Genomic DNA, 26,547 nt, shown 5'->3' with positions numbered 1-26,547 from the left:
TAGATCCTCAACCTGAGGGTTGTTGCTTCAGGCTAAAGATGAGCTGTAAATGGGAGACAGGGGTGGGGACTATGGAGCTGGGAACGGCATCAGGGCTTTATTAACCACCCGCTCCCTGTTGCTAAGCAGCTTTCGTTAGCCTGGAAGGTCGGCTGTGGCTGCGGTGAGCTCCTCTGGGGTATGGCAAGGAGATGCTAATGAGCTGGGTGAGAAACAGGTGCTGTGGAAAGATTTGCGTTTCACCTGAGATGTTGCAGCCAGAGCTACTTTCGGCACATTCTGAGATTCAGGCTCCAGGCAGTTTTTAGTCTGTCTCTTTTCAGTGAAAGGGATTCCTTTTCTCTTCTTCCCACCCATACTGAATCAACAGCTCACTCTCAGGATATCTGCCTTCTGCCTTCCATCTGGAAACGATCCAGTAGGAAGGAAGGCCCTCTGGGGAAGTGGCTCCTCTCACCCTGTCTTGGAGCAAAGCTGAGGGCATATGGTGGTGATCGGTAGCTGAGACACTAAGTGTGTGACCATGGCCACAGCAGCCCCAAAGAACTCTGAACCTACCCCGGAAGATTGGTGTAAGGACTAAAGGAGTGACACAGGTAAAGCACACAGCATGGAGCCAGTAGGTGCTCAATAAATGTTGCCATCACCACCACAATGACCCACAGAAACTTTCTTCTTTGTACTTGAAAGTGATCCTACAGGGAGCAGGGATGGGTGAATTTGGTGAAGGGGATTAAGAGTACGCTTACCATCCTGAGCACTGAGTAATGTTGAATCATTGTGTTGCACACCTGAAACTAAAATATATTACACTTGAATTTTTGTAAAAAAAAGTGATGCCTGGCTCAGTCGGTTAAGCATCCAACCAACTCTTGATCTTTGCTCTGGTTATGATCTCATAGTTTGTGGGTTCGAGCCTCAAGTCTGGCTCTGTCCTGGCAGTGCAGAGCATGCTTGGGATTCTCTCTCTGCTCCTCTCCCATTTGTTCTCTCTGTCTCTTTCTCTCTCTCAAAATAAATAAACTTAAAAAAAAAGTGACCCTAAAACCTTCCCCATCAAGTCTCCTAGAACCTTCTCCAGGATTCCATCTGAGAATCCATGATTCTGTAAGGAGTATCTAGATAATTAGAGAAATTTGAACTCTAGGAACTCAATCAGGGAACCTTTATAATATTAGGAAATTTTTATTAATCTTGTAGGTACAATCAAGGTATTATATACATCTTTTTCAAAGAGTCATCTTTTACAGATACCTACTGAAATATTTATAGATAAAAATATATAATATTTAAAATTCACTTCAAAATAATCTGGGGATAAGTGAAAAAGTGGTTGGAGGTGATACAGCTGAAACAAGATGGGTCATGACTTGACCATTGTTTGGGTTAGGTGATGGGTACATGGGGTTAATTCTTTCGTCCTCTTTACTTTTGTATATGTTTGGAATTTTCCATAATGATTATTTTTTAATGTTTATTTATTTTTGAGAGAGAGAGAGAGCACATGAGCAGGACAGATAGAGGGGGCAGAGGATCCTAAGTGGCTCTGTGCTTACAGCAGAGAGCCTGATGCAGGGCTCGAACTCATGAACCATGAAATCTTGACCTGAGCTGTAGTCAGATGCTTAACCCACTAAGCTACCCAGGTGCCCCATAATGATTTTTTTAAAGGAGGAGGGGTGCCTCGGTGGCTCAGTCAGTTGGTTGAGCGTCTGACTTTTGATATCAGCTCAGGTTTTGATCTCAGGGTCGTGAGTTTAAGCCTTGTGTTGGGCTCCATGCTGGGTGTGAAGGGCGCGAAGCCTACTTTAAAAAAAAAGAAAAGAAAAGAAAAGAAAGTTGGAAAACCAGGGGGAGCGGATGGGAAGAGGAAGAGGTAAAGTGAGTATAGACAACTGTCCTGAGAAATTTTACATAAAGGGGACTAGCTAAATGGTTCAATACCTGAATGGGGATATAGGACCAAGGGAGGTGGTATTGGTCGTAGGTGGGGTTTTTTTTTTTATGTTTATGTACAAATGGGTAGTATCTAATAGGGAAATATTAAAGATACAGGGAAGAGAAGTGATGTTTGTTGGAATGATGTCCTTGAGAGGTAAAAGGGGCTGGAACCCAGTGTGTAGGTGGACAACCCAGTGTGTAGGTGGCCTTAGGAACATAGCCAGACCATCTGGAGGGACAGAAGAGAAGGCAGGGGATGGGCATGAGGTGCAGGGAAGAAAGCACCAATGTTCATGATCACCTTCAGTGTACTCGAGAAGAAAGCAAGGAGCCTTTTGCACCTCTGCATAGCCTGTGGCTTGTAGTCACTCAAAACGTACTGAGATGGGACCTGTTCTTTTCCCTAATTGCTGCTGAAGCTCAGAGAGATTTAGTGGTTTGGACCAAGTCAAATAGATAGGGAAAGGAGCCAGAGTTTGAACCCACATGTGTCTTGCTCCAAAGCCTGTGCTGCCCAGGAATGGGTCTATCTGTGTAGCCTACCTAGGAGAGGAGCCTTGTGGTGTGAGGTATTGAGGAACAGTTGGCCCTTATGGAGAATGTAGCTCACGTCACCAAACAGTGGACTCATGGTGGCCAGAGATACTCCGGGAGACAGTGAACCCCTTGCTGAACTGAGTGAGGCCAACGCTGGCCTAGTCCGTGGGAAGCCATTGTGAGCACTATACACTCAGATTCTGCCCTGCATCTCCATCAGGGCAAAGAAGAAAGGTGTATGTGTTAGGAATTTCATTTCCCTCACCTGCTGCTTTCTGGAATATCAGAGCAGTGCCTTCTCCTCCTAATGAAAGTCTGAAGGGGAGAGTTGCTTTCTTGTTTCAGGGCATTGAACAAGGCTGACTGCCCTCAAAAGCTGAAGCAAACAGTCAGCGTCACTAATGCAGTTTGAGAGAAAATGTACTCTAGTTACCATAGAAATGCTCATTCCAGGTAGAAGCAACTGTTACAAATCCATGGGTGAAATAGCCAGCCAGGGAAGTGGGAAGGAGAGCGGTGGATGATGCCTTGCCTCTCCTTTTTGCCCTTCCCACTTCATCTGCTACATACAATACACTGACTTCTCCCATTAGCAGTTGGAAGAAGTTCCTACTAAATTTTTTTTTTTAATGTTTATTTATTTTTGAGAAAGAGTGAGTGTGAGTGGGGGAGGGGGAGGGACAGAGAGAGAGGGAGACACAGAATCTGAAGCAGGCTCCAGGCTCTGAGCTGTCAGCACAGAGCCCGACGCAGGGCTCGAACCCACGGACCGTGAGATCATGACCTGAGCCGAAGTCGGCCACCCAACCGACTGAGCCACCCAGGCGCCCCTAGAGATTACTTTTAAAAAGTTGTTTTAAATAAAAATAATAAAAAAATAAAAATAAAAATTCTGCTCTAAGTAGTATCCTCAAAACTCCAGGACCCAAAGCAGCCACCTGTCTAGCTGCTCCACCCTGCACTTTCCTCGCTTAGGTTCTCTATGGCAACTACAACCGAACTCCCCCGTTGCACAGATGGCAGACGGCAGAGGTGGGGGAGCAGGAGTTACTTTCCACACCTGCTCCTCCCATTACCATCCCTTCTTGGCTCAGTGCCTTGGGCTTAGCCTTCCTGTTAGGCTGTGCTAACTCTGGATATAGTGTCCCTGTATCTCAGCCAACTGGCCTAGTTCTCTGAAGGCCATTCAGTGGCTCCCCCTATTACCAGGCCTCTGGGCTGCTGAGCACAACTTTCAACATAGGTATGTATGTGATAGCCAGGGTTGCTGCTGAGGCTCCCTAGGCTGGCTGAGGACCCTTCAACAATCACTGCTGTGTGTGCTGCACAGCCATAGTTTTAGTCCATTTTTAAAAATTTTTTAAATGTTTTATTTATTTTCAGTGGGAGGTGGAGAGAGAATCTCAAGCAGGCTCTGTGCTGTTAGCACAAAGCCTGATGATGCGGGCTTGAACTCACAAACCATGAGATTGCAACCGGAGCCAAAATCAAGAGTCGGACGCTCAACCAACTGAGCCACCTAAGCACCCCAGTTTTAGTCCATTCTTGTGACATCTCAGCTTGTGCTAGCCCACTGAATTGTTTCTCTGGTCCTTGCCCAGCTCAGATCACTTGTGGCTTCCCTAAGCAGAGCCCAGGTATTCCTGTGGGGTTGGGGAACCAAGCCAATTGGGAGGAATGCTGCGGGAACTGGTGAAGGACTGGGTGCCCATGGACAGACCCAGCCTTTCTGAGTTTTGTGAGTTTTGATTTCGCAGGCTAGAAAAAGTCTCTAACATCATCTCATGATAGAATCATGGTATCTGGGTTGGATGGTCACCTGTTTGTTATTATTCTGAATTGGTAACGTGTTACCTGGTTCAAAAATCAAAACTGTACAGGTGCACCTGGGTGGCTCAGTCAGTTGGGCGTCCGACTTTGGCTTAGGTCATGATCTCATGGTTTGTGAGTTCAAGCCCCACGTCAGGCTCTGTGCTGACAGCTCGGAGCCTGGAGGCTGCTTTGGAGTCTGTGTCTCCTTCTCTCTCTGCCCCTCCCCAATTTGTGCTCTGTGTCTCTATGTCTCTCAAAAAATAAATAAATGTAAAAAAAAATTTTTTTTTATCAAAACTGTACCGAAGAGATACAGTGAAAAGTTTACTCCTTTTCCTGCCGCCATTTACCCACTTTCCCCCCACTTACCTGTTCCCACACAGGTAACCACTACCACTTTTGTTTCTTATATATCCTTCCAGAGTTTTTTATCCTAATAAAAGAAATTATATTCTTTGTTTACTGCCCACGTACCCTTTTTGTAATGGAAAGGTATCCAGTCATAGTGTTCTGCGTCTTGCTTTCGGAGACTTTTCATTGTTAGCTCCTAGAAAACATCCTCATTCTTTTGCAGAGTTGTTTAATAATCTGTTGTATGAATGCCCCATGTATACTTAACCTGTCCACATTGATGGACATGAGGATAGTTTCCAGTCTTTTGCTGTTGTAACTTAAGTACTCTTGCAGTTACATCTGTAAGCTAGATTCTCAGAAGAAGGTCAGAGGTTATTTGCAATGGTGATAGACAGTGCCACCCTACCTCCACCGGAGTGGTGCCAGTCAGCTCTCCTCCCAGTACGGTCTGAGAAGATTTAGTAACTTCCTGGGTCCCTGCCATCTCTATCTACCCGTGTCTTCTCTGTTCTAAATTGGACTCCTGGGAATGGTTAAATTGGTATGTAAGGAGTTGTGGGAGGGGCCCTTTAGGATTCTGTTAGCACTTGGGCTCTCCAGCCCATTTAGCCTTTGTTAAGCCCCATAGCTTAACAGACTTTATTGGCACATCAGAGGCTGGTGAGGGAAAGTTCCAGGGCTAGTCTGGGCTTGTAATTCCCAGCTTTTCCCTTGGTAGATAGTACCAGACCTTTTGGGAGAGGAAATGTCCACAGCAAAGTTCTTACAGTTCCCTGGGCCTTCTTGTCAGTCGTATGGGATGACAGAGTAGAGAGGGCACCATGACTCCAAAGTTCCAAGAGCAAGGTGAGGGGTGAGAGGGTTATGCTTGTTGAATCATCTCTGTTTCTCTGTTTCAATTCATTTACCCAAACCTTTCCACCCCAACCAATGACCAAAACCAGTGTTGATTTTTATTAATTAGTACACTGAGCTGGATATTGTCAGGGATATCTCACCCCTCTTCTGGCGGATCCAGAGTGGCTGTGGGTGGTACCAGGACCCAGTGGGACAGGGGCTCCTGAACCTTCACTTAGGAGGAGGAGAGGTTCAGCTGACTTGGTGCTTGAGCCATGATTGGCATCTCCTGCCACAGGCCTCCACCCTAGGGAATGGTCATGGTGGCAGTCTGGGACAGAAAGCTGAATAAGGAGCTGGAGTTCTGCGTGGTGCTCTGGGCTTTCAGTCAGGAGAGGAGAGACATGGGCCTCTGGCTGGTTTCTGCTGGGAAAGGGTGCTTGACAGTCTGTGAGAGGCCCTCTCGGGAGACTGAGGGCAGCAGGAGAGTTGGGCCTTGTGGCTGATGGCTCTGCAACCGAGTTCTGAGTGGTGTTGCACTGTACATTGTGGGGCAGGGAGAGTATTCTTGCATCTCTGAGTTTCGACCAGTGGAACCATCTGTGGTTCAGCGCAACCCAAAAGTCTTAGAGCAGGGATTCTAGAACTTTTGGGGGTCATGTATTCCTTTTAGAAGCTAAAAATCTTGGATCCTTTATCCAGACAAAGAGCACTCACCTAGTCATACTGGAGCACACCAACAGTTTTGTATGCAATATTTGGGGGTCTTTGGAAGGCCCAGAAGCCCACCCACAAACCCTCAATTCTCAATCATTGTTAGTGTTACTATCATCATATTACTATCTTGCCTACATGCTGCACACAGTATTTTTCATTGCGCGTGCTGACTTTCTGCGGTGGACAGCCCTGTGGGAATGGGAAAGAACAAGTGTAGTTTGAACAGCCACTGGCCAAGGAGCCCATGGAACTGGATTAGGATATACCTGGCATAGAGGATCATTTACTTTGCTTGGAAAGTAGAGAGTTGAGAGGGATTTCTCCTTCCCCAGACATTGCCTGGCATCTTGCCTGCATTTCACAGAAGGAACGTATGGGCTGTGGGGTGAGCAGGAGGGTACTAGGCGTGATGTTTGGGCTTCTCTACCTGCAGTAATTGCTGAGGAATGCCTCCGCTCACCCCAGAGAGCCCTAATGCCTGTGTTCAGAGGCTGCCTGAGAGGGTGGGTGAGGCCAGGCGGGATGGGAGTGCTGCTCCCCGCCATTCCCAGGCTCCCCAGCCTGGCTGCATTTGCTGTCTCCTGGGGAAGGTGGGAAGGCTAATGTCTCATTATGCCAGCAATTAGTCACATCACTGAGGCACATGATTCCTTGCAGGACTGGTGCCACCAGCTGCCACTCTGGCTGTGTTCAGTGCCGCTTCTCTCCAGAGCACTCTGAATGGGGCATACAATCCCGGGAAATGGTCACCACTTTCCTACAGGCACTGCAGCCCCAGGACCAAGAGACTGGGACTCACTCACCTGTGTACCACAGGGCCACACAGGACCTCCAGAGACCAAGGGGACAGCCATAGAGTAGAGTATGTGGACACTTAAGCAGAGATTCCCTCACATGCCCCATACAAGTAAATATGTAGATACGTCTGCATACACATGTGCACATACGTGTATGAACGTGCTGTGAAGGAAAGGCTGTGCCTTGTAAAATAAAGTCCTCTGAGGCCCAACCAGGGAAGAGCCCAGAAGGAAACAAGTAGGAGGAGGGTCCTGCTTTGTTTCCCCTCCCTTGGGGTGTTCTCACTGGGTCTGGCCTGCAGGTTGGTCCCAGGGACTCTCTCCAACTTCTTGACTTCAGTACAGGAGCAGGCCAGACAAAGCCCTTATAGCACAGCAGTGACTGCCTTCCAGTTACTAAAAATGAAGACGAAAACCAGGTGAGAGCCCAGGGTCACTGGTCGTTTCCTAAGCTCAGGCTTCATATTCTAACAGCACTAGTCACAGTCGACTTGAGGGGCCTCAGTTCCCCTGTTCCTGAGAGAATAGCATCTCCACCCACCTCTGGACAGCCTGTGGCCCTCTCTCTAATGTGCCCTCTCCCCTTCCTGCCAGGGAGAGGTCTTGTAAAAACCCAGCCCTTGCAGCTTAACTGTGGAATAGGATCTTGCCAAAAAGGGCTGAGGGCTCAGGCACCGGCAAAGACCGAGTGCCTCCCGTGTGCCAGACTCGTGCAAGGGCTTTATGCCCTTCATCTCATGTAACGTTTCACGCCAATCCTAAGTAGCCCCATTTCACAGATGACAGTGGGCTCAGAGCATTATCACCCACGTTTCCTAGGGGTAGCGAGTGGCCATGCTAAGCTCCAGACCCTGTTCTGACTCCCCCCTCCAGCACAGCACTTGTCAATCCATGCAGAAAGAGCACCTGTGACATGAGGGGAGCCCTCCTCACACCTGTGGCACCCCCAACATACCTGGAGAAGGTGAAAGGGTCTGGGCTAGGATTTGGGGTCCTGGGTCATGGTCCTGGCTCTGCCACTGTGTGACTACAGTCAAATCCCTTCCCCTTTCTAGGGCTTTCCCTCCTTGATAATGGCCAAGCACCACCCTCTCACATACTAATATTTGTAGGCTCTATATATACCAGGGCAACTCCCCACCCTTTCCCACCAAGCCCTTCCTACAGGATACAGATGGAGAGAATAAAACTAGCCCCTAAAAACATGAATGAGTGAAGGGAAATCCTCCCAGCATGGGAAATAGAAACCTCTCACTCTTGCTGCAGGGCTCATCAATAATTCAGGGGCTGATGTTGGGTCTGATCTCTGCAGTGGCCTCATCAATATTTCAGCTCCTTCCCAGAGCTCTGTTCCTTAGCAACCACATCATCCATGCTTTCCAGGAGGGCTGCTGGGCTTTGTGCTCCCTGCAGTCCCTGTTGTATAGGTGCAGTCCGTGCTTGCCCTCGTGGGCAGGTGAGGAGCCACTGGGACTGGCAGCTTTGGGCCTCACAGTCCCAGGGGCGATGCTGCATACAGGAGGCATGGACACACCAGGCGAGGGACAGGGAGAGGGACGGTATGGCATGTCAGCCCCTGCAGGTCCACCCTGGCCAGGGGCAGAGAGACTGGGAGGGGAATTTTGGAAGGCGGTCAGGGTATGTCTCCATGGCTTGCCTCAGACTGAAACCCCTCCCCCTCATCCCTGCATGGGTCAGAGCCCGCCCTTGCCCCTCTGCTCTCCATCGGTATGAGGAAGAGGAGTGTTTCTCCCTTTCCCCCTCTCACCTGGGCTCAGGTGCTCGTTCCCTTTGTGGCTCAGGTGCAGTGGAGGCTTGCCTGCTACATCAGCTGAGACGCCGTGCTGCCGGCTTCCTGCGCAGTGACAAGATGGCAGCCCTGTTCACCAAGGTGGGGAAGACATGCCCAGTGGCTGGGGAGATTTGCCACAAGGTACAGGAGCTACAGCAACAAGTAGAGGGCAGGTGAGCCCCAGGCCAGCTCCTCCCATCCCTCTCTTCTGCTTTTTGCACTTGGCATTTGCTACTTCCCAGGTTGGCTTCCTGGGCTCATCTCTTGCCGGGCCCCTTGGGTGAAAGACCAGCCTAAGGGTGGGGGTTGGCTCCTTTTAGACACAATGCCCTGTCCCCCACTTCAACCCCTCATTTTAGTCCTCTGGGTTCTTGTGGCACCAAACTCTGCTCCCAATGCCACCAGTCCAGGGCCTACCCCCAAGCCCTCACACTTTCTTTGCAGGAAACCCTCAGCGGGCAACCAGGATGCCCTGCGGAGACAGGGCTCTGCCAGCGGGAAGGCCCCGGCTCTCAGCCTACAGGCCTTAAAACACATATGGGTACGCACAGCGCTCATCGAGAAAGTGTTGGACAGGGTCATGCAGTACCTCGTGGAAAACTGCAGGTGACTGCCCCATCCCCCAGGCAGCCCCTCCTTGGGGCCCACCTCCTGAGCAGCCCTGCACCCCTACGCCTCAGCAGGCTTGATTGTTCACAATAGTCTATAGACTTGCCCCGTCTTCCCCTCTAGCACCCCAAAGGGTGCTACACCAGGCACCCCACCTGGGTAGACCACACCAGGCACCCCACAAAGAGCTCAGTCCTTATGTACTCACTTCTTAGTGATTCACATGAATGTGGTCTTTGTGGAGACGTCCCTGCTTGGTAAGCTTGACTGCCCTGGAATGAGTCCTGCTGTCTGTCTCTCCCCCTGGCAGCAAGTACTACGAGAAGGAAGCGTTACTGGCAGATCCTGTATTTGGCCCCATCTTGGCCTCTCTTCTAGGTGAGCCTAAGAGCAGAGAGGCTGGTGCTGGGCTAGTGGGGGCTGAGGGACAGGTGCTAAAGGGGCACCGTGTGAGCTGACTGTCCCTGTCTTCACAGTGGGACCTTGTGCCTTGGAGTACACCAAGCTCAAGACTGCTGATCACTACTGGACTGACCCCTCTGCTGATGAGCTAGTCCAGAGGCACCGTATCCGGGGTCCCCCTAATCGCCAGGACTCCCCTGCAAAGCGCCCAGCCCTAGGAGTAGGTATCCCTCTCCCCACCCCTCATACTTATCCAGGCTATGCCCATGAGCCTGTATGGAAGGGCAGTTTGGCCTCCATATTCTTTGCAGACGCAATCTGGGCCTTGGAGATGCACCAAGGTACTGGTTACCTCAGGAGAGCCTTTTATCCACACTGGCACTTAACATATAAATGCCAGGAGCACACCAATGGTCCATGGCTGGAGAGAAGAGGGCGGCCAAGAGCAGACCCAGGACAGAGTGGACCCCTGGGTCAGCTAGAGGGTCTGTGTGGAATCTTAACATTCCCTGAGGCTGATTCCCAGGGCTGGGGGCTGAGCCGTGCCTTTCTGCACAGATTCGGAAGCGGCACTCAAGTGGCAATGCATCAGAGGACAGGCTAGCTGCCTGTGCCCGCGAGTATGTGGAGTCCCTGCACCAGAATTCAAGAACACGGTTGCTCTACGGCAAGAACAACGTGCTAGTGCAGCCAGTAAGAAAACTTTAATGCCCACCCCTCCTTTCCCTCTCCTGAAGGCCCAGGATTGGAACCTTCCAGTCACGTTTGTCCCGTTCTTCAGGGGTTTGACTAGCGAGAAGGGGGAGAAAGGGCCCTGCCCCCCACTTCACAGTTTCACAAGCCTTGTGCCCAGCCTTGAGTTGGCAGGAGGCAGGAATGTCATCTGCCCTGGATAACTGAGAACCAGGCTATCCAAAAGTGGGAATGGCAGCCAGAAGACAGGACGAACAGGATGGCTGGCCCAGGATGTACCTGGCATCCAGGAGACTAACAAGACAGAACCAGTAGCAGCACCAGGCCAGCCAGGGAGAGGAGGTGCCCACATCTACATGTCACTTATGTTCTCCCCTACTTCCTCCTGGCCTCCAGTCCAGGATCCTGGATCTATGCTAGATCAGCCTCCCCAGCTCCCGCCTGGAGCTTATTTCCCATAGGCCTCCCCTGGGAGCCTTGACCCCTTATCACCTCTCCCTTCTGCTGTGTCTCCTCCCCCTAGAAGGAGGACATGGAGGCTGTCCCTGGCTACCTCTCCCTGCACCAGTCCGCAGAGAGCCTAACTCTGAAATGGACCCCCAACCAACTCATGAACGGGACTCTGGGGGACTCCGAGCTGGAGAAAAGGTGGGGGCTCTGGGACTCCCTCCCAGAAGCCAGGGAAGGGTTGGGGGGGGCCTGCCTGGGGGGAAAGATGGGTGGACATACTCAGCTTACTCCAGGAGGCAGGTCTCACTCCTTATCCTGATGCCAAGAACTGCAGGAATAGGCTGCCTGGAGAGAGCTCTCTAAGATCAAGCCAGGCCTGGCATGAAGAGGTTTGCCTGAGCCAAGCTCTAGGCAGCTGAGACTGCCGGGCTCTGTGCCATGACAGCACAGGGCCCAGAGGGACATGGCTGGCTGGGGTCACTTCTCGGCTATGGTCCTCCTGTCTTCAGGGTAGTTTCACAGGTATTGGTGGTGGGAGATGAAAAAAGCGGGATGACAGGTCTTGGGACACAGTGACACCAATCTGGTTCATTTCCAGCGTTTACTGGGACTATGCCCTGGTTGTGCCCTTCAGTCAGATTGTCTGCATCCACTGCCACCAGCAAAGTGAGCCTCCCTTGTCCTGGGTACAGGGTTGAGGGGAAAAAGACCGCCTTCTCCCAGCCACATGCTGTGCATGGCCCATTGGATATCCTATCCTCCTCCTGTCATCCCCGTGCTTCACCTAACCGGGAGGCCTGGCTGACTGGGCTGTGGTGATGGCCAAGAGGTCTCAGGGAGGCCCAGCCTCACTTGCCCACGTACACCCCACAGAGAGCGGCGGCACACTCGTGCTGGTGAGCCAGGATGGCATCCAGAGGCCGCCACTGCACTTCCCACAGGGAGGACACCTGCTGTCCTTTCTGTCCTGCCTGGAGAATGGACTTCTGCCCCGAGGACAGCTGGAGCCCCCGCTCTGGACCCAGCAGGGGAAGGTACCTCAGGGCTTGGAACACTCTGGAGTAAAGGGATGTGTGAGGGGGGTTCTCTGCTCACCTTCCTTCCTTTCTCCAGGAAAGCCTCTCCAATTTAGAGGCTGCCTTGGGTGGGACCTTGGATCAGACTCTGTTCTGCACAGACTGACCACCCACCCTTCCCTCCGCAGGGGAAAGTGTTCCCCAAGCTACGGAAACGCAGCAGCATGCGGACTGTGGATGTGGAGGAGATGGGCACCGGGAGGGCCACAGACTACGTGTTCCGGATCATTTACCCCGGCCACAGGCACGAGCACAGTGAGTATCCCAGGCCTCATCCGTGGAGGAAGGGAGAAAGATGCTCAGGGAGGTAGGGGAGTACAGTGAGACCCAGGAGGGGCTACAGGCAGGGTCCACTCACTGACCAGGCCAGGTTGAGAGGAGGGGTTCATTACTCAGCCTCTCCCCAGACCATCCCTTGCACATCATCCCTCTGAGAAGCTGCCTGTCTCTTCCCCTAGCTGTCTTCCTCCGCCTCGTTACCCCAAGATTCTTGGCTCAGCCGATATTGTACAGTATCCTCTTAGCCTTTCCTTCCCTGCCCCAAGGAAAAAAAAATGTGGTGAGACCAGAAATAGAAGATGGAGAACTCTACATTCCTCCTTGGCCCACAACCTGACCTCCACAAGGCAGCCTGGGTGCAGAATCAGTGCTTCTTTATGGACGGTGCAAATTGTTCACTGACTCCTCCAGAGCCAGAGCCCTTCTCAAACTAGCTACTGATGAGAAGAGCTTTAACTGGAGTAGGGATGCATCTGAAGAAGGTGAAACTTGGAGCTGCCTGGGGGACCTTGGGGACTTGGGGGCTGAAAAGGTGGCTTGGCGCTCATGGGTCCTGCCCTGCCTGCACACCTTTGGGCCCATGGGGCCTGTGCATAGGTATCTGGTGACACCAGAGTTTCTTTTCTGGTCTGAGTGCTGGTATGCCCTATAGGCCAGACTCGCCAATCGTGGGGATAAGGTCAGAGAATTTACCAGTGTGGAGCATTTACTGCCAGCTGGACCACTCCCTAAATTTCCCAACTTGTGCCAATAAGTTGTGAGCAAGTTGTTTCTGTATTAGTGGACAGATTACCCAGACTGCTAACACACAGCCATGGCACAACCAGCCCCAACAGGTTTAAAGGGTACAAGACAGGGAGATTCCCCTTCCAGAGGTACCTAACTAGGAGTCATGTCTTGTGTCAGAATGTGTTTGCAAACCTGGCATTTAATCTTGGGCTGTTGCTCGGCTTAGATTACTTAGTCTCCGCTTCCCCTCTTTAAGCCTTGGCATTTCCCAATTCTGGTCACTTTGCTTCAAGGACTGCTTCCCCAAAGGGCAAGCCAGGGCCCCAGGAGCTGAAACCCAGCCGAGTGACTCAGGCTCCTCAAGAGCAGCTCAGGGCAAACCTTGGAGAACTTTGGATTTACAGTCTGAGGAGGGGGTTTGGGTAATCTTCAAATTTGGTCTAGCCTGACCGTGATGCGAGCTAAAGAATGATCAGGATCCATCTGCCGACAGTCGTACCCAGCCTTGGCCAGGGCTGGGGAGCTCCTGAGCCGCCTGCCTGTCCCAACTGGTCCCTGTCTTTCACTACCCTTGCTCCCGCATCAGTTCTGTCTTCTGTTCTTCCTAGAGAGGGTCTCCAGTGGAGCTCTGGAGCTGCCGCTTTCCCTCACTTTCTTCCATACTGTCCCCAATAAATGGTCCAGAGAGCTTTCCATCCCACATCCCCTTCTCCGTGCCAGGCAGGTTCCAGGTGACCCAGACTCTGCTCCCTCCCCATAAGGAGGGAGTCTGGTCCCTCCTGCCTGGACCAGGGTCCTCATGCCTCTGCCTCTCTCGCTGTTCTCTTTGAGCAGTCACTATTAACTACCACCACCTAGCGGCCAGCCGCGCGGCCTCGGTGGACGATGATGAGGAAGAGGAGGATAAACTGCACGCAATGCTCTCAATGATCTGCTCGCGGAACCTCACAGCTCCCAATCCGATGAAAGGTTTTTATCCCTGCCCCTCTCCTGCCCTGCCCCGCCCCACCCCCTGGCCCACCTGCCACCCACCGCAGGGGCTCGGACGGCAGTGTTGGCATTATGGGACTGGTACCCAGGGCGGTCCCCCATCAGGAGGCAGGTCAGGGAGGGTGGAAAGAGGTGCCGTTAAAAAGAGGGGATGGTACAAAGAGCAGGTGGCTCTGGGCTCCCCACTTGGTGTAGTGTAAGGAGAGGGCTTCATGCCTGAGAGGGAGGATCGTCTGCTAGGAAGGTCTGACTATTGGGAGCCCTGAATGGCTCTCCGAGCACTGTTCCCACTCCAGGGGGTCATGCTGGCAAACCTGAGGCAGTGTCTCTTTGTGCCCTGCTGGCAGGGAAGGCTGGACCCTCAGCCCTGGACCTCTGGTCCCTGACTTGACAGAAACAGGATAGGGGCACCAGGCCCCTTCTTGGGGGTGGGGGGGGGTGGAGGCTGGATAGCTCACACGAATGAGTCCTGTGGCTCAGGTTGAGGTGCTGGAGCCACCACGGGAAGGGACCTAGGGGTGAGTTTACCCAGCAGGGCTGAGGGCTCCGGCAGGTACTGCCTGGTGCTTCAGCATGAAATCTGGAAATAAATGTGCCAGGGATATAAGATAGGTGTTTCCTGCCTTCACAGAGCCCGGAATCCACAGGTACAGAGGTCCCTTCGTTGTAAATGACACAGCACAGTGCCCATGGCCCCTCAGCATTTGTTCCTCTGTGTACCACCCATCTTTCTTAGCACAGAGCTAGGCTGGTAGAGAGGGAATCCTGCTCTTTTTTTAGAAAGTGACTGGCCAGGGGACCTGAGAAGGCTAGGCCGGGATGCTCAAGGGAAAATTGGTTATGAAGGGCCAGCTCTCTCGGAGTTTAGGGGAACTTCCCCGTCCCCACCCATTCCCATGCCACAGAATTTATTTCTTCTCCCCTTTCCCTTCCCTACAGAATGTATCTAAGAATATGTGACACCCCAGCCACCAAAGCAGCCATGGGTCTCCCCCCTTCCTGGGAAACCAAGTCCATGGCCTAGCAGACATTTAGCACACCCTTAGCACAGCCCTACCAGCTGCCCCCTACCCACCACATGCCTGCCCTTGCACCTCCCTGCCAGCCCTCCTGGTAGGACCCACAGACCAGCCCGGGCAGGAGTGCAGGGGAGCCAGACAGACTGCCATCTGGCCCCTTGCAAACCTGGGCTTGGGGCTGATGCTTATTTATGGGATAATGGACTTTCAGCAGTTTGGGAAGGCTGAGCCAAGAAGGACAGGGATCCCCAGGAACTGATGTCAGGCTTAGGCTGGGGGTCCCAGCAGAGGCCCTGTCCTGGCAGACTTGGCACCAGGAAGCCTGTCCCCGACTAGTCTTAGGGCCTCCAGGGTCAGAGAAGCCTCCATGTACATGGGGACCCGAGGCCTCAGGGCTTGTCAGGGCTTCCTCTTGGGGAACTCAGGAGCCAGACCAACCCAGTAGGCAGCTCCTGGGCCCCAGTACTTGGGAAAGGGGAGGAGGCATGAGAGGAGAATTGGCAGGTGGTTGGGGATTTGACGTGGGAGCCCCCACCTCCACCCCAGTCCATAATGACAACACTGTTGAGTCCGTTCTACTAGCCGTTGCTTCTCAGGCCTGCGACATGCTTGACTTGTGCATGTGATTCAAGTGGCGGGTGTCCAGACTCTCCTCCCTCTCCCCCACCTCTCCTCCTTTTCCTGCTGCCTCCCCACAGAGCAGAGATGCTGTTCACTCTAATTCTGCTCCAGGCCAGGCACCTTTCACTCGGAGTCTTAGGGGCTGTGGGGTTCAACCACCCTGATTGTTTTTGCTTCAAACTTTCCTCATGCTCAGAGGAGAGAGTCAGAGTCAAAGCTGGCCCAGCAGACCCCTCCCCCCACCCAATGTCCAGCCTGCTGCCCCTCACCCAGTCACTCCAGAGCTCCAGCTGTCTGCACTGGGTTAATTCAGAGATGTGGTGTTCAATGCTGGCTGGTTCAGCTCCTTCCTGGAGAATTAAGGTGAAGAGCATTGACCCAGGAGTCTTGCCTTGGTTGGGCCCTACTTTCTGGGCATGAGCTTGTTTCCCTGTGTGCCCCCCCACTTCATCCTCTGCACCTGTGGCGCCCCCACCTTCCCGCCTGTTGCCTGCTGCCTGCCTGGCTGGGCCCGCTCCTGCCCCCCTCCCACGATCGGCCTCTCTCCTGCCTGCTGCAGGGGCATGAGCTGGGCTCCTGCCCCACCCCACCTGCATTTATCCCCTCCCTCTTCCCACTTTTGGGCATGGCTTGCAACTCCTCACTCCCAGAGCCGCAGCCCCTCTACACCAAATATGTTCCCTTAATTTGCCTCCTGGTGGAGCTGAAGGGCCAAATATCTACAAAAATCCCAGCTGTGGGTCTGGGAAGAGAGCCTCAGGCCAAGACAGGGCATCCTTTGAGGGGAGTGGAGAGGGCTCAGCTCAGCCCTCCCCACCAAGGCACACCCAGAGCTGGAGTCTGGCTCCTGCAAAAACCAGTCCTAGGTCTGCTCCAGACTCCTGGCAGGGCCAGGGTCCAGGCTGTGATTCGTAGGAAAAAAAGCTACTTGAAAAGTCTCTTCACATGTCTCTCTTTCCTCCTCTTCCCTCTTCTGTGCTCTCCCCCTCCCTCCTGGCGTCATCTCCTGGTCGTTACACTTTCTGCCCTTACTTTGCTTCATCTTTGTGACTCACTGGACCTGCCAGAGACCCCCTATGAGCGGTATTCTGACCCACTCAGGCCCTGGGAGCTCTGAAGGGTCTTGAGTTCTGATTCAGACCAGCTGAGCTGGCCCAATCTGCTGGCGGTGTAGATGCGTCCAAGGAACCATCTTCTGAGGCTGCACCTGGCACATTCTTCTGGACAGTGGAACTGTGTGCCCAGCCACCACCTCCTCAGTGGCCTGGCAGCCCCGGGAATTTTGCTCTTCCTGCCGGCTCACCTGTGTATTTGGAGGAGGCCACCATGCTAAATTCAGGCAAGGCGAGGATGGAGAACTCAGGACGAACCCATGTGAGCTGGCAGTGGGGGCACCTGGCCTGGAGGGGAGCACTGCTCCTCCTTAACCACAAGATCTAGAATCCTCAGAGGGGTGAGGTCTGGGGACCAGGACAAGTGGCTCCGGGATCCTTAGGAGCTTTGATCAGGGGAGACTCCAGGTGTGGAGAGGTTCAAAGTATGCAGGATTGCAGGCACCTTCCTGCGCATCTCAGAGTTTGTCCAAGAGAACCAGGCTGAATCCTCAAAAGCCAAGCCAGCTAGCAGTGTTTTAGAGAGCTTAGGCTTTCGTTCCTTCTCTTTTTTCTTCTCCCTCTAGAAAAGCAAGCGTTTGTTCCTTTGCTGCTAGCAAGTTGGAGAGAACAGACACACTTACCCACATGCAGAAAGACTAGGTGGAGGGCGGGAAATGTCAGGCACTCTCCACCATTTCCATCTCTGGGCTCCGCACCAGGCAGGCACCACCCTATGGATTTGCTACCAACGGGTGACTCCGTGCTGCAGCTCTGGGCACAGAGGTGGGCGTGCTTCAGGGTGCTTGGGGGACGAGGCCTGCCAGGCCCTGACCAGGGCCCCCTTCCTGTCCTCAGATGCTGGTGACATGATTGAAATGCAGGGCTTTGGGCCCGGCCTGCCAACCTGGCACCTGGAGGCCCTGTGCCGCCAGGGCCCCTCCTGCCTCTCCTGCTCCACCAGCAGCTCCCCATATGCAGCCCCCAGCCATTGCAGCCGTGTCCCTGACCGGTGAGTGGGCAGGGCCCAGAACACCAGCTCCCTGTGGGTGTGTCTGTGTGTGGGCATTCTGCCCTTCAGGGCTATGTCACTTGTCTGACAGGGTGGCCTCAAGTTGGACAGACCTGGGTTCGAATTTCACTTCTGCTACCTATGTGACTTTGGCAAGTTATTGAGTCTCTGTGGGCCTCTACGTTTCTGAGCCTCTGTTTCCTCATCTGTAAAACGGGAATAATACCACCTGGTTCGTAAGGTACCTGTAAGGATTAAATGAGGTGTATGACTCATACGAGTGCCCAGAGCTGTGCCTGGCACCATGGTAGGTACGCAGTACTTGCGAGCTCCCCTTCCTAATGCGGATGCAGATTCTGCCATCAGGCTGTACATCTGAGGACACACCAGATATCTGGGCATCTGCCAGGTGCCAGGAATGGTGCGTGAATGGCATTTGTGTGCGGGTCACATTGCCAGCACTTGATGCTTTTGCAAGGTGCTCTCTTTTACCTGTTACTCCTAATGACCTGAGGTGGTTCTCTCCATTTTCACATGAGGAAACCCAGATTCACTAACATGAAGTGAAGTTAGTTGCTCAAGGTCCCTTGGGTGGTTGGGGCCAGGCTGGGTCCCCAGCAGCACCACCTAGGGTGGCTGCCAGACACGGGGAACCCACAGACGTGTCGCTGGGCTGTGGATCCTGCTCCTCGTACCGCCCGAGCACCTTACCTGTCCCCCACACAGGATGTCCTTCTCTCTCAACCTCCCCCAACCAGAGGGGCCATAGCCCCTCCTCTCTGAACCAGGTTATTTCCACAGGTTGCCCCTCAGGCTGCTGTGTGAGAGCATGAAGAGGCAGATCGTGTCCCGGGCCTTCTACGGCTGTGAGTGCAGGGTGAGGTGGGGTCGTGAGGGGTGGGGGCTGTGGGAGGTACCACTTGACGGTGTTCTGGCTCCCCTGCCCCCACAGGGCTGGCTTACTGCCGCCACCTGTCCACAGTGAGGACCCATCTGTCAGCGCTCGTGCGTCACAGCATCATCCCGCCTGCCCGGCCCCCAGGAGCCTCCGGGGGCCTCACCAAGGACGTGTGGAGCAAGTATCAGAAGGATGAAAAGGTGCACACTCTGGGATGCCAGGCTAGGGGCCGGGGTGGGGTGGGGAGCAGCAGTGAGTGCAGAGCAGCCTGCTCTGGGAGCAGCTTGCATAGACCAGATGGGCATTCAGGTAAAACGTAGTAGGGCCAGGATCAATGGCCTTGGAGTGGCCCAGGTCAGACAGCTGGGTCTGTGGGTCTCCATAGGAAGGGGACTGGACTGGTTCTTGTCTGCTTCCACATTATTCTGAAATCTTGGGCAAATCTCTGCCTCTCTGCTCCGTTGCCTATCCTGGAAGGAAGAGAGGTTGAACTGGATCTCATCCCTCCTGGGGCAGGGAGGATGTGACCCTCCCAAAGCAGAGTCTGTCTGGGCTTCAGCAGAGTGACTGAATCACTGCCCCGGCCCTAGCTCTCCATGGGATGGATGGAGATAGGGCCACCCAGCTGGGCCGCAGTTACCATGGAGGCTATATGACCTTTACTTCCTGGGTCCCACAGAACTACAAGGAGTTGGAGCTGCTACGGCAAGTTTACTATGGAGGTGTGCAGCACGAGATCCGTAAGGATGTCTGGCCCTTTCTGCTTGGCCACTACAAGTTTGGCATGAGCAAGAAGGAGATGGAGCAGGTAAGGGGACCCCCCCCCCTCCCGTGGGGATAGGGAGATGAGCTGAGCCAGGGGACCCCAGGGAGGGACCCCTGAAGCCTTGGCCCCTTCCCAGACAGAAAGGAACATGGCACAGGAAGATGTTAGCAGAGAGCAGCCCCGCAGTCTTCACCCCTGCTGTCCCAGGACACCCCTCCCTCCATGGTCACGGTGTGCTCTGAGACAGGTGGACTCAGCAGTGGCAGCAAGGTACAAGCGGGTGCTGGCAGAGTGGAAGGCCTGCGAGGTGGCAGTGAGGCAGCGGGAGAGGGACGCGCAGCCAGCCACACTCACCAAGTTCTCCTCGGGCAGCAGCATTGACAGCCATGTGCAGCGCCTCATCCACCGAGATTCCACCATCAGCAATGACGTGAGCCTGACGGGACCCGGGGCAGCCAGGGGCAGGGGCCACCGGCGTTTTATAGGAGTAACATGGAGTCCTGAGCACCAGCCCGACCTCTAGTAGTCACTGGCACCGGTGCCCTGGGAGAATGGCTTAATGTGTCTGTGTCTCATTTTCTTCTACTGAAAAACCGGGTGACTGTCCCCCTGCTGCCCATTTCTCTGAGTGTTGCAGGAATAAAATGAGATAGTGCACTATGTTCTGTTTTAATGGACAAGAAGGGAAAGAAGGGTATATCAGGATTTAGGGAAGCCCTCCATCCTTGTAGAGACATCTCAAGGCTAGGGACAGGCAGCCCGGGTTCGAGTCCCAGGTCCGCTGCCAACAAGCTGAGTAACTTCTTTTCTTTGGGCCTTGGTGTCCCCTGTCACCTCTGACTGTGGAGGTTTCACCAAGAGCTACTGGTCAGAGACCAGAACAGCTCTCAGGTCCCATTGGTGTCTGGAGATCTCCCTCCCTCTGTGGTGTTTTCCATCCCCTAGTGGAATTAACCAGGCAAAGCTAGTTCAGAGCCTATGTAGTTCTTCTGGCATCACCCCTGCCTTTAGATGAACAGCAGGTGACAAACCGTGGCTTGCTGGCTGAAACAGAAATGATAAGTTTCCGTTTTAGGGATATCCTTTTATTAACTTACATGGTTTTTTTTTTCTCTAAAATTGTCTCTCTTGATAACATACATTCTTGTCACTTTACTAAATGCTTACCAGCATTAACAGAAAACTGAAGCTGGAGAAATATAACTTTGTGCTCCTTTCCATGTGCTTTGTTCTTGCTCCCCTATTCATGAGCATATTCTCTTTCTCTCTGGCTTTGGGTTTTGTACAGTCCTGAGTCTGAACCAGTGCCCCAGATGCTTAGCACATGAACAGCAGTAGCTTTCTTTGCTGGCACTAATCTGAGGCTCTGTGTCGCCTTAGAATCATGGCCTTGCCTGATTCTAACCCAACACTTCACGCTTCTTGCCAAAGTGAAAACTCCTTTTAGTATCCCTTTCCCTACATAGCCCAAATAGAAAAAGAAAATCTGTATATGTCTCTTTGATTCTCTCTGGGAGTTGTCCACAGAGGTGGACTGTTTCTAATCAGCAGAACAGGTTACCTTGCCATTTGTCCCCTCCTGAGCGTGTGTGTGAAACTAATATAACTGATTAGGCACTTGCTAGAGAAGTTTCCTGTCTTGTTCTGCCAGTCAATGGAAAATAAGGGAGAACTTGTTTTCCTAACACCTCCAGCCTGCCGCCCACCAGGCTGCCCTAGCAGCCACACCAAGTCTAGTGCCAGCCTTCATTAGTACCAAGCTCTCTTAACTGGAGGCAGCCTCACGTCTTCAGGCGTTAGTAGAGTTACATGTAACTCACATCCGCCATCGGGTGTCTAAGCTTCTAGTTCCCCTTCCCTGCAGCAGCCACAGGTAGTCCTGCAGTGCTTCACACTTTTTCTCAGGCCCCAGAGAGAGGCCTGAGGAGGGGGACTGGATGGGGCTAAAAGATGGTGTCTCCGTGTTTGCCCGGAGCCTGATTGCTCTCCCCCTGGTTGTGTGGGTCAGAGGGGAGGCTTGGCAACCTGGGGGTGGTGGGTGAGGCAGTGTGGAGGCCATGGAGTTGTAGAATTCTCCATCCCTCTTGTTCGGACCCCAGGAAGGAAACGGTGAGCTGAGGGAAGGTGCTGGAGTATAGGTGTGAGCCCCACCATCTCTTCACCCCTACCAGGTATTTCTCTCTGTGGATGACCTGGAGCCCCCAAAGCCCCCAGGCACTGAAGATCCCAGACCCGAGCCTGAGCAGGAGCCGGGAGCAGGGCCCCCCGGCACCACCATGGTGGAACAGCAGCAGTCAGTGGAGTTTGACTCTCCAGACTCGGGACTGCCATCCTCTCGCAATTACTCCGTGGCCTCGGGCATCCAGTCGAGCATAGACGAGGGGCAGAGCATGGGCTTCGAGGAGGAGGACGATGGCGGTGGGGAGGAAGGCTCCGACGGGCCGGTCCTGGCAGCCCGTGTTTTCTCCGAGCCCCAAGATCCCAGCCAGGAGAAGGCCTCGCGGGCTCGCGAGCTGGAGGCAGGGGAGGAGCTTGCGGCCGTGTGCGCTGCTGCCTACACTGTATGTGGACGTTCCCCGGGGACTGTTCTCAGCCAGCCCCAGAGGCCCTCCTGACATCCCTGAGGCGTGGGGACGGGCTGGTGGGTGGAAGGTGGGGCTACCCTCACTGTCCTGCAGGGGGTGCTGAGCGCATCTCTCAGCATCCCTGGGGGCTCTGTTTTCAGAGTCTCTTGGTTCCTGCGTTTGCTGCATCCCTTTATGTAGGCACCACTTCTGGCCCCCAACTCATTCCTGAGGGCCCCCCACTCTTTCAGATAGAATTACTGGATACTATGGCCTTAAATCTGCACCGCATAGACAAGGATGTGCAGCGATGTGACCGCAATTACTGGTACTTCACGCCCCCCAACCTGGAGAGGCTCAGAGACGTCATGTGCAGGTGCCACTGTGGGGCAGGGTTCAGGGAGGGAGGCAGGGACCCTGCTCTGTGGAAGGTTAGGTCTGGCAGGTGCCCTGCTCCTCTGCCCTGCACTGAAGCACACTCAGCTCTCTCCGTCTGGAACACTTCCCTGCTGTGCCCCCCGCCCCACCCCTCTTCTTTCTTAGAGGTCTTTCAGATCTCAGCCTCGGCCATACTTCTCCAGGAAGCCTAGCAGATTGCCCTCACCCGAGCAAACCGAGCGGTGAAAGCCGTTTATTGTCTTTCCCTGAGCCCCTGGGTGCCTTGAGGACAGAGACTGTGGGTTACCACTATACTCCCTGAACTTTAGGGTCTTGGAAAGGCTGACTTCTGGGTAGCAGGCCGCTCTAGGGACCATCTCCCTAGGGGTCCCTGCGGGGAGCAGAGGATGGCACACAACCACAGTGGCTCTCTCCCCGTCATTTCAGCTACGTGTGGGAGCACCTGGACGTGGGCTATGTGCAGGGCATGTGCGACCTGCTGGCACCTCTCCTGGTCATCCTCGATGATGGTGAGGGACTGGGCCGGGGGTGGGGGTTGAGAGTATTCCCAGAATGGTATTGGGATTGGGCTGAGATCAGCTGGAGAAAGGAAAAGAAGACCACTAGTTCTGGAAGCGTGGGAATGTAGGCCAACCCTGTCGTCCGGACCACAGGACACCTCCTGTGAGATGAGGCATTGGGGTCTGCTGCCTTGCCGGCCTCACTCCCATCTCCCCTCAGATCAGCTGGCCTACAGCTGTTTCAGCCACCTCATGAAGAGGATGAGCCAGAACTTCCCCAACGGGGGCGCCATGGACACCCACTTTGCCAACATGCGCTCCCTCATCCAGGTGAGGTGTGCAGCTGCCTGTGGGCTCGTGACCAGGCACCTCCAGGCTCGTCCATAATCCACAGGGAGGCCAGGGAGCATTCCAGAAATGTCCTTTATGTATAAGCTTAATTTCTATCACTTGAGAAATCATTGTTTTCAGTGTTGCAAATTGAGGGGGATGTCAGTATGGGAATACTGTGCCCGTGAAAGTGTTGGTGAGTAGTACAGGTGACAGTGAATCAAACACCCAGAAAGTGGTATAATTGCAAAGAGAGCAACTCCCAGAGAGACGGATGGGGCAGCAGAGGGCAGCCTCCACCCAAGGAGACCAGAGGGTCTCGGGAGCAATGCCAGCAGCCCGCACAGTGGGCAGGGGAGGCTGGGAGAGGCAGCATCAGCTCAGTTGGCCTCCTTTTCTCTACTTCTGCAAGATCCTGGACTCAGAGCTGTTTGAGCTGATGCATCAGAATGGAGACTACACCCACTTTTACTTCTGTTACCGCTGGTTCCTCCTGGATTTTAAGAGAGGTAAGAGATGGGTTGATGGTGGGACTAGGGTCAAGGCAGTGGGAGATCCTTCTCCCCCAAAGTCAGTGGTTCCTAACCCTAATTGCACTTTGGAACCACCAGGGGAGCCTTTTAGACATGCCAGCGTCACGGGCTCACCCAGCCCCAGACTTAATGAAGTGTGGCTGCCTGGGCATCCACAATTTTAAAAGCTCCTTACGTGATTCCAAAGTGCCGCCAGCAGTCACCCTAAGCCAGTGGTTTTGGGGACTGTTTTCAAACCAAATCTTCTCAAGCAGCAAGGCTTATAAAGAGCAGCTGACAAGAGCACAGGTGTGAAGGCTGCCCAAGTCCAGTGTGCGGGAATCACCAAGGAGAAGGGCAGGGTCTCGACCTAGGGCTTGGAACCCTCTGCTTGGACAGGGCTCTGTGGAACGGGGAGAACCCCAGGACCTAGGCCCCTGGAGCTCTGTCTCTGCATTTGGCTCTACCTAGAGGCCCATGGGGAGCCAGGCTCAGCCTTAGCCCCTAACTGTCCCCAGAGCTGCTGTACGAGGACGTGTTTGCCGTGTGGGAGGTGATCTGGGCGGCCCGGCACATCTCATCAGAGCACTTTGTCCTGTTCATCGCCCTGGCCCTGGTAGAGGCCTATCGTGAGATTATCCGGGACAACAACATGGACTTCACCGACATCATCAAGTTCTTCAATGGTAGGAGCCGCTCCAGCCACCCCGGCTGCCCCCTGCAGGGGTTTGGGGGGCTCCACTTCTGGCCCAGGAAGGGTTGGAGGGGCTCTCAGAAATCTCCAGTCCCTTCCCCGTAGGCAGATGTCCCGAGTCCAGCAGGTGGAAACAGCAGGGTGGGCCACCACAGGGCTCCTCGCAGACTACTGCCCCTGCCCCAGCATCCCCACAGTTCTGTCTCCCCCAGAACGGGCTGAGCATCACGATGCCCAGGAGATCCTGCAGATTGCCCGGGACCTCGTCCACAAGGTGCAGATGCTCATAGAGAACAAGTGAGGGCTGTGGCCAGGAAGCGGCAGCTGACTGGAGCCTGGGCTCCGGGCTCCGGGCTCCGGGCCCCCGGCCCCCGCGGGCAGAGGCGCAGGGCAGTGCAGCGGAGACTGCCCGAGCCCCGGCCAACCCTGCCTGCCCACCCGTGTTCCTAACAAAGCGTTTGTGAGCCTGGGATCGGACTCTGGGCAGTGCTGGCCCTGCAGGGCAAGTCAGGGGCCTGGATGCCCTCAGGCCAGGGATGGGATGGGAGAGGTTGGCCTCAGGGAGTGGCTCCCCTGGGGGACACCTACTCTGCTCCCCTCTCAAACACCTGGAAATAGCCCCACTGTCACCTGCAGCCTCAGCCCAGACTGCTCCTCCTGGCCTCTCCTAGGTCAGCCTGGGGCCGTATAGATATAACGGGCCGTAGTTGCCTGGCCCCACCTGGCATGGGTCATGTGGGCAAAGGGACTCTGTGCTGTATCTCTTCTTCGAGTCCTCTTGCAGGCATAGTGCATATGCCCACCGCAGCCCCAGTGGGGGCAGCCAGAACAGCTGCCGGTTCGGGCATGTGTTCTGGGTGCAGGAGACCTTGAGGCAGTCAGAAGATGCGGGCCCAGTGGGAGAAGCCCACCTCAGCAGCACTGCCACTGCCTTTGGCCACCTGGGGTTACCCCGTGCGCTCCCCAGCCTGTACAGGGCACCTACATGTACCTGTACAGTTTCACTCTCGCCACCTAGTTCTTTATGCATTAGATGCCCCCCTGAAAAATGACACTTTTGCCCACTGGGTGACCTGGAAACGCAGTGGGAGCATTGCCCTTGAGAGGAATCCCAGGGTGATTCTTTAGGGAGGAAATCCTGTGATAGCCTCCTCTCAGGGACAGGCCCCAGAGCTTTGGGACAGCCCATCGCCTATCTCAGGCACCCACTGGGTCCCTCAGTCTGGTGGGGGGTGGGGGGGGGAGGGGAGGATGCTTGGGTCATCCCTGTTTGTCCCTGGTGAGGAGCAAGGCCAGCCCTGCCTGCCCCATGCTCCTCAGGATGCCAAGAAGCCTGGAGACCCGAAGCCCCCTGGAGGAGCCTCACTCATAGAGATGTCGGGAAGGGCCCAGCTCCTGATCCCAGGCCTAAGCACACTGCTTGCTCTGTCATCCCTACTTGCCCCCCCACCCCTAAACACATAAGGCTAAGGCTCTGCCCTGGGGCCATTCTGCCACAGGGGCCTGTCCAGCAGTCACTTAGGTCTGGAGACTCCCTGCCTTTGAGAAACATGAAAAGGGCCCAGCGGTCCTTGGGCATCCTGCAGTCTCCTCAACCCACCCCTGTCCTGGGCACTGCATGGCCTGTCTGAGGGCCAGCTGCCCCATTGCCTACCCTTGTCTGTGAATCCTCAGCCTCCACCAACCCACCCCTGTCCTGGGCACTTCATGGCCTGTCTGAGGGCCAGCTGCCCCATTGCCTACCCTTGTCTGTGAATCCTCAGCCTCCACCAAGCATGGTGGCCATTGTGTGCCTGCCTTAGTGACTCTGGTTTTGTGAGAAGCAGAGTGTATATGTTTTTTGGTTCAGAAACTATACTCTTCAGTGTTGTTAACAGACCAATAAACACAGCATTTGGCAATCCTTGTGGCTCTGGGGGCTGCTGAGTGGGCAGTGGACACTCACTGGACAGTAAGTGACTTTGTGTACTGGCAAATTCTGGAAGCTCCACAATTGAACTGTACAGAGCGCCAGCCCCACAAGGCAAGGACAGTGAAAAAAGAGAACCAAAGTTTCCAGGAGAGAGGGACCTCAGCTGTGGGCTGGTCAGGAGCAGGGGATAGCTAGACCCCGAATACTCAGTGGG

The 26,547-nt window shown here is 54.2% G+C and overlaps 1 protein-coding gene across 15 annotated transcripts in view; it reads left to right on the top strand.

The window, feature by feature from the left end:
- Positions 1-26,324, top strand: part of SGSM2 (small G protein signaling modulator 2) — a 35,832-nt gene extending 9,508 nt beyond the window's left edge. For 2 of the 15 annotated variants that reach the window (XM_053212582.1, XM_053212580.1), the window contains exons 3-25: positions 8,798-8,960; positions 9,232-9,393; positions 9,707-9,774; positions 9,873-10,018; positions 10,357-10,491; positions 11,015-11,139; positions 11,540-11,607; positions 11,815-11,975; positions 12,146-12,272; positions 13,860-13,994; positions 17,605-17,758; positions 18,560-18,624; positions 18,711-18,856; positions 19,336-19,464; positions 19,670-19,852; positions 21,594-21,983; positions 22,238-22,362; positions 22,812-22,894; positions 23,106-23,215; positions 23,628-23,724; positions 24,246-24,413; positions 25,742-26,096; positions 26,186-26,324. In XM_053212582.1, the coding sequence (XP_053068557.1) occupies positions 8,798-8,960; positions 9,232-9,393; positions 9,707-9,774; positions 9,873-10,018; positions 10,357-10,491; positions 11,015-11,139; positions 11,540-11,607; positions 11,815-11,975; positions 12,146-12,272; positions 13,860-13,994; positions 17,605-17,758; positions 18,560-18,624; positions 18,711-18,856; positions 19,336-19,464; positions 19,670-19,852; positions 21,594-21,983; positions 22,238-22,362; positions 22,812-22,894; positions 23,106-23,215; positions 23,628-23,724; positions 24,246-24,413; positions 25,742-26,052 (3,251 nt within the window). In that variant the 3' untranslated portion in view covers positions 26,053-26,096; positions 26,186-26,324. Of the gene's footprint in view, positions 1-370; positions 597-6,855; positions 7,061-7,335; positions 7,415-8,773; positions 8,961-9,231; positions 9,394-9,706; positions 9,775-9,872; positions 10,019-10,356; positions 10,492-11,014; positions 11,140-11,539; positions 11,608-11,814; positions 11,976-12,145; positions 12,273-13,859; positions 13,995-17,604; positions 17,759-18,559; positions 18,625-18,710; positions 18,857-19,335; positions 19,465-19,669; positions 19,853-21,593; positions 21,984-22,237; positions 22,363-22,811; positions 22,895-23,105; positions 23,216-23,627; positions 23,725-24,245; positions 24,414-24,633; positions 26,097-26,133 lie in introns of those variants that run through there. The other 13 variants (XM_053212581.1, XM_053212578.1, XM_053212587.1 and 10 more) reach the window with 12 other exon arrangements.
- The last annotated feature ends 223 nt before the right edge of the window (positions 26,325-26,547 follow it).

This window comes from Acinonyx jubatus, chromosome E1, assembly GCF_027475565.1.
Source record: "Acinonyx jubatus isolate Ajub_Pintada_27869175 chromosome E1, VMU_Ajub_asm_v1.0, whole genome shotgun sequence".
In the NCBI taxonomy this organism is placed as follows: domain Eukaryota; kingdom Metazoa; phylum Chordata; class Mammalia; order Carnivora; family Felidae; genus Acinonyx; species Acinonyx jubatus.
Note: the sequence above shows the minus strand (reverse complement) of the source record. Positions and strands in the feature narration are given on the sequence as shown.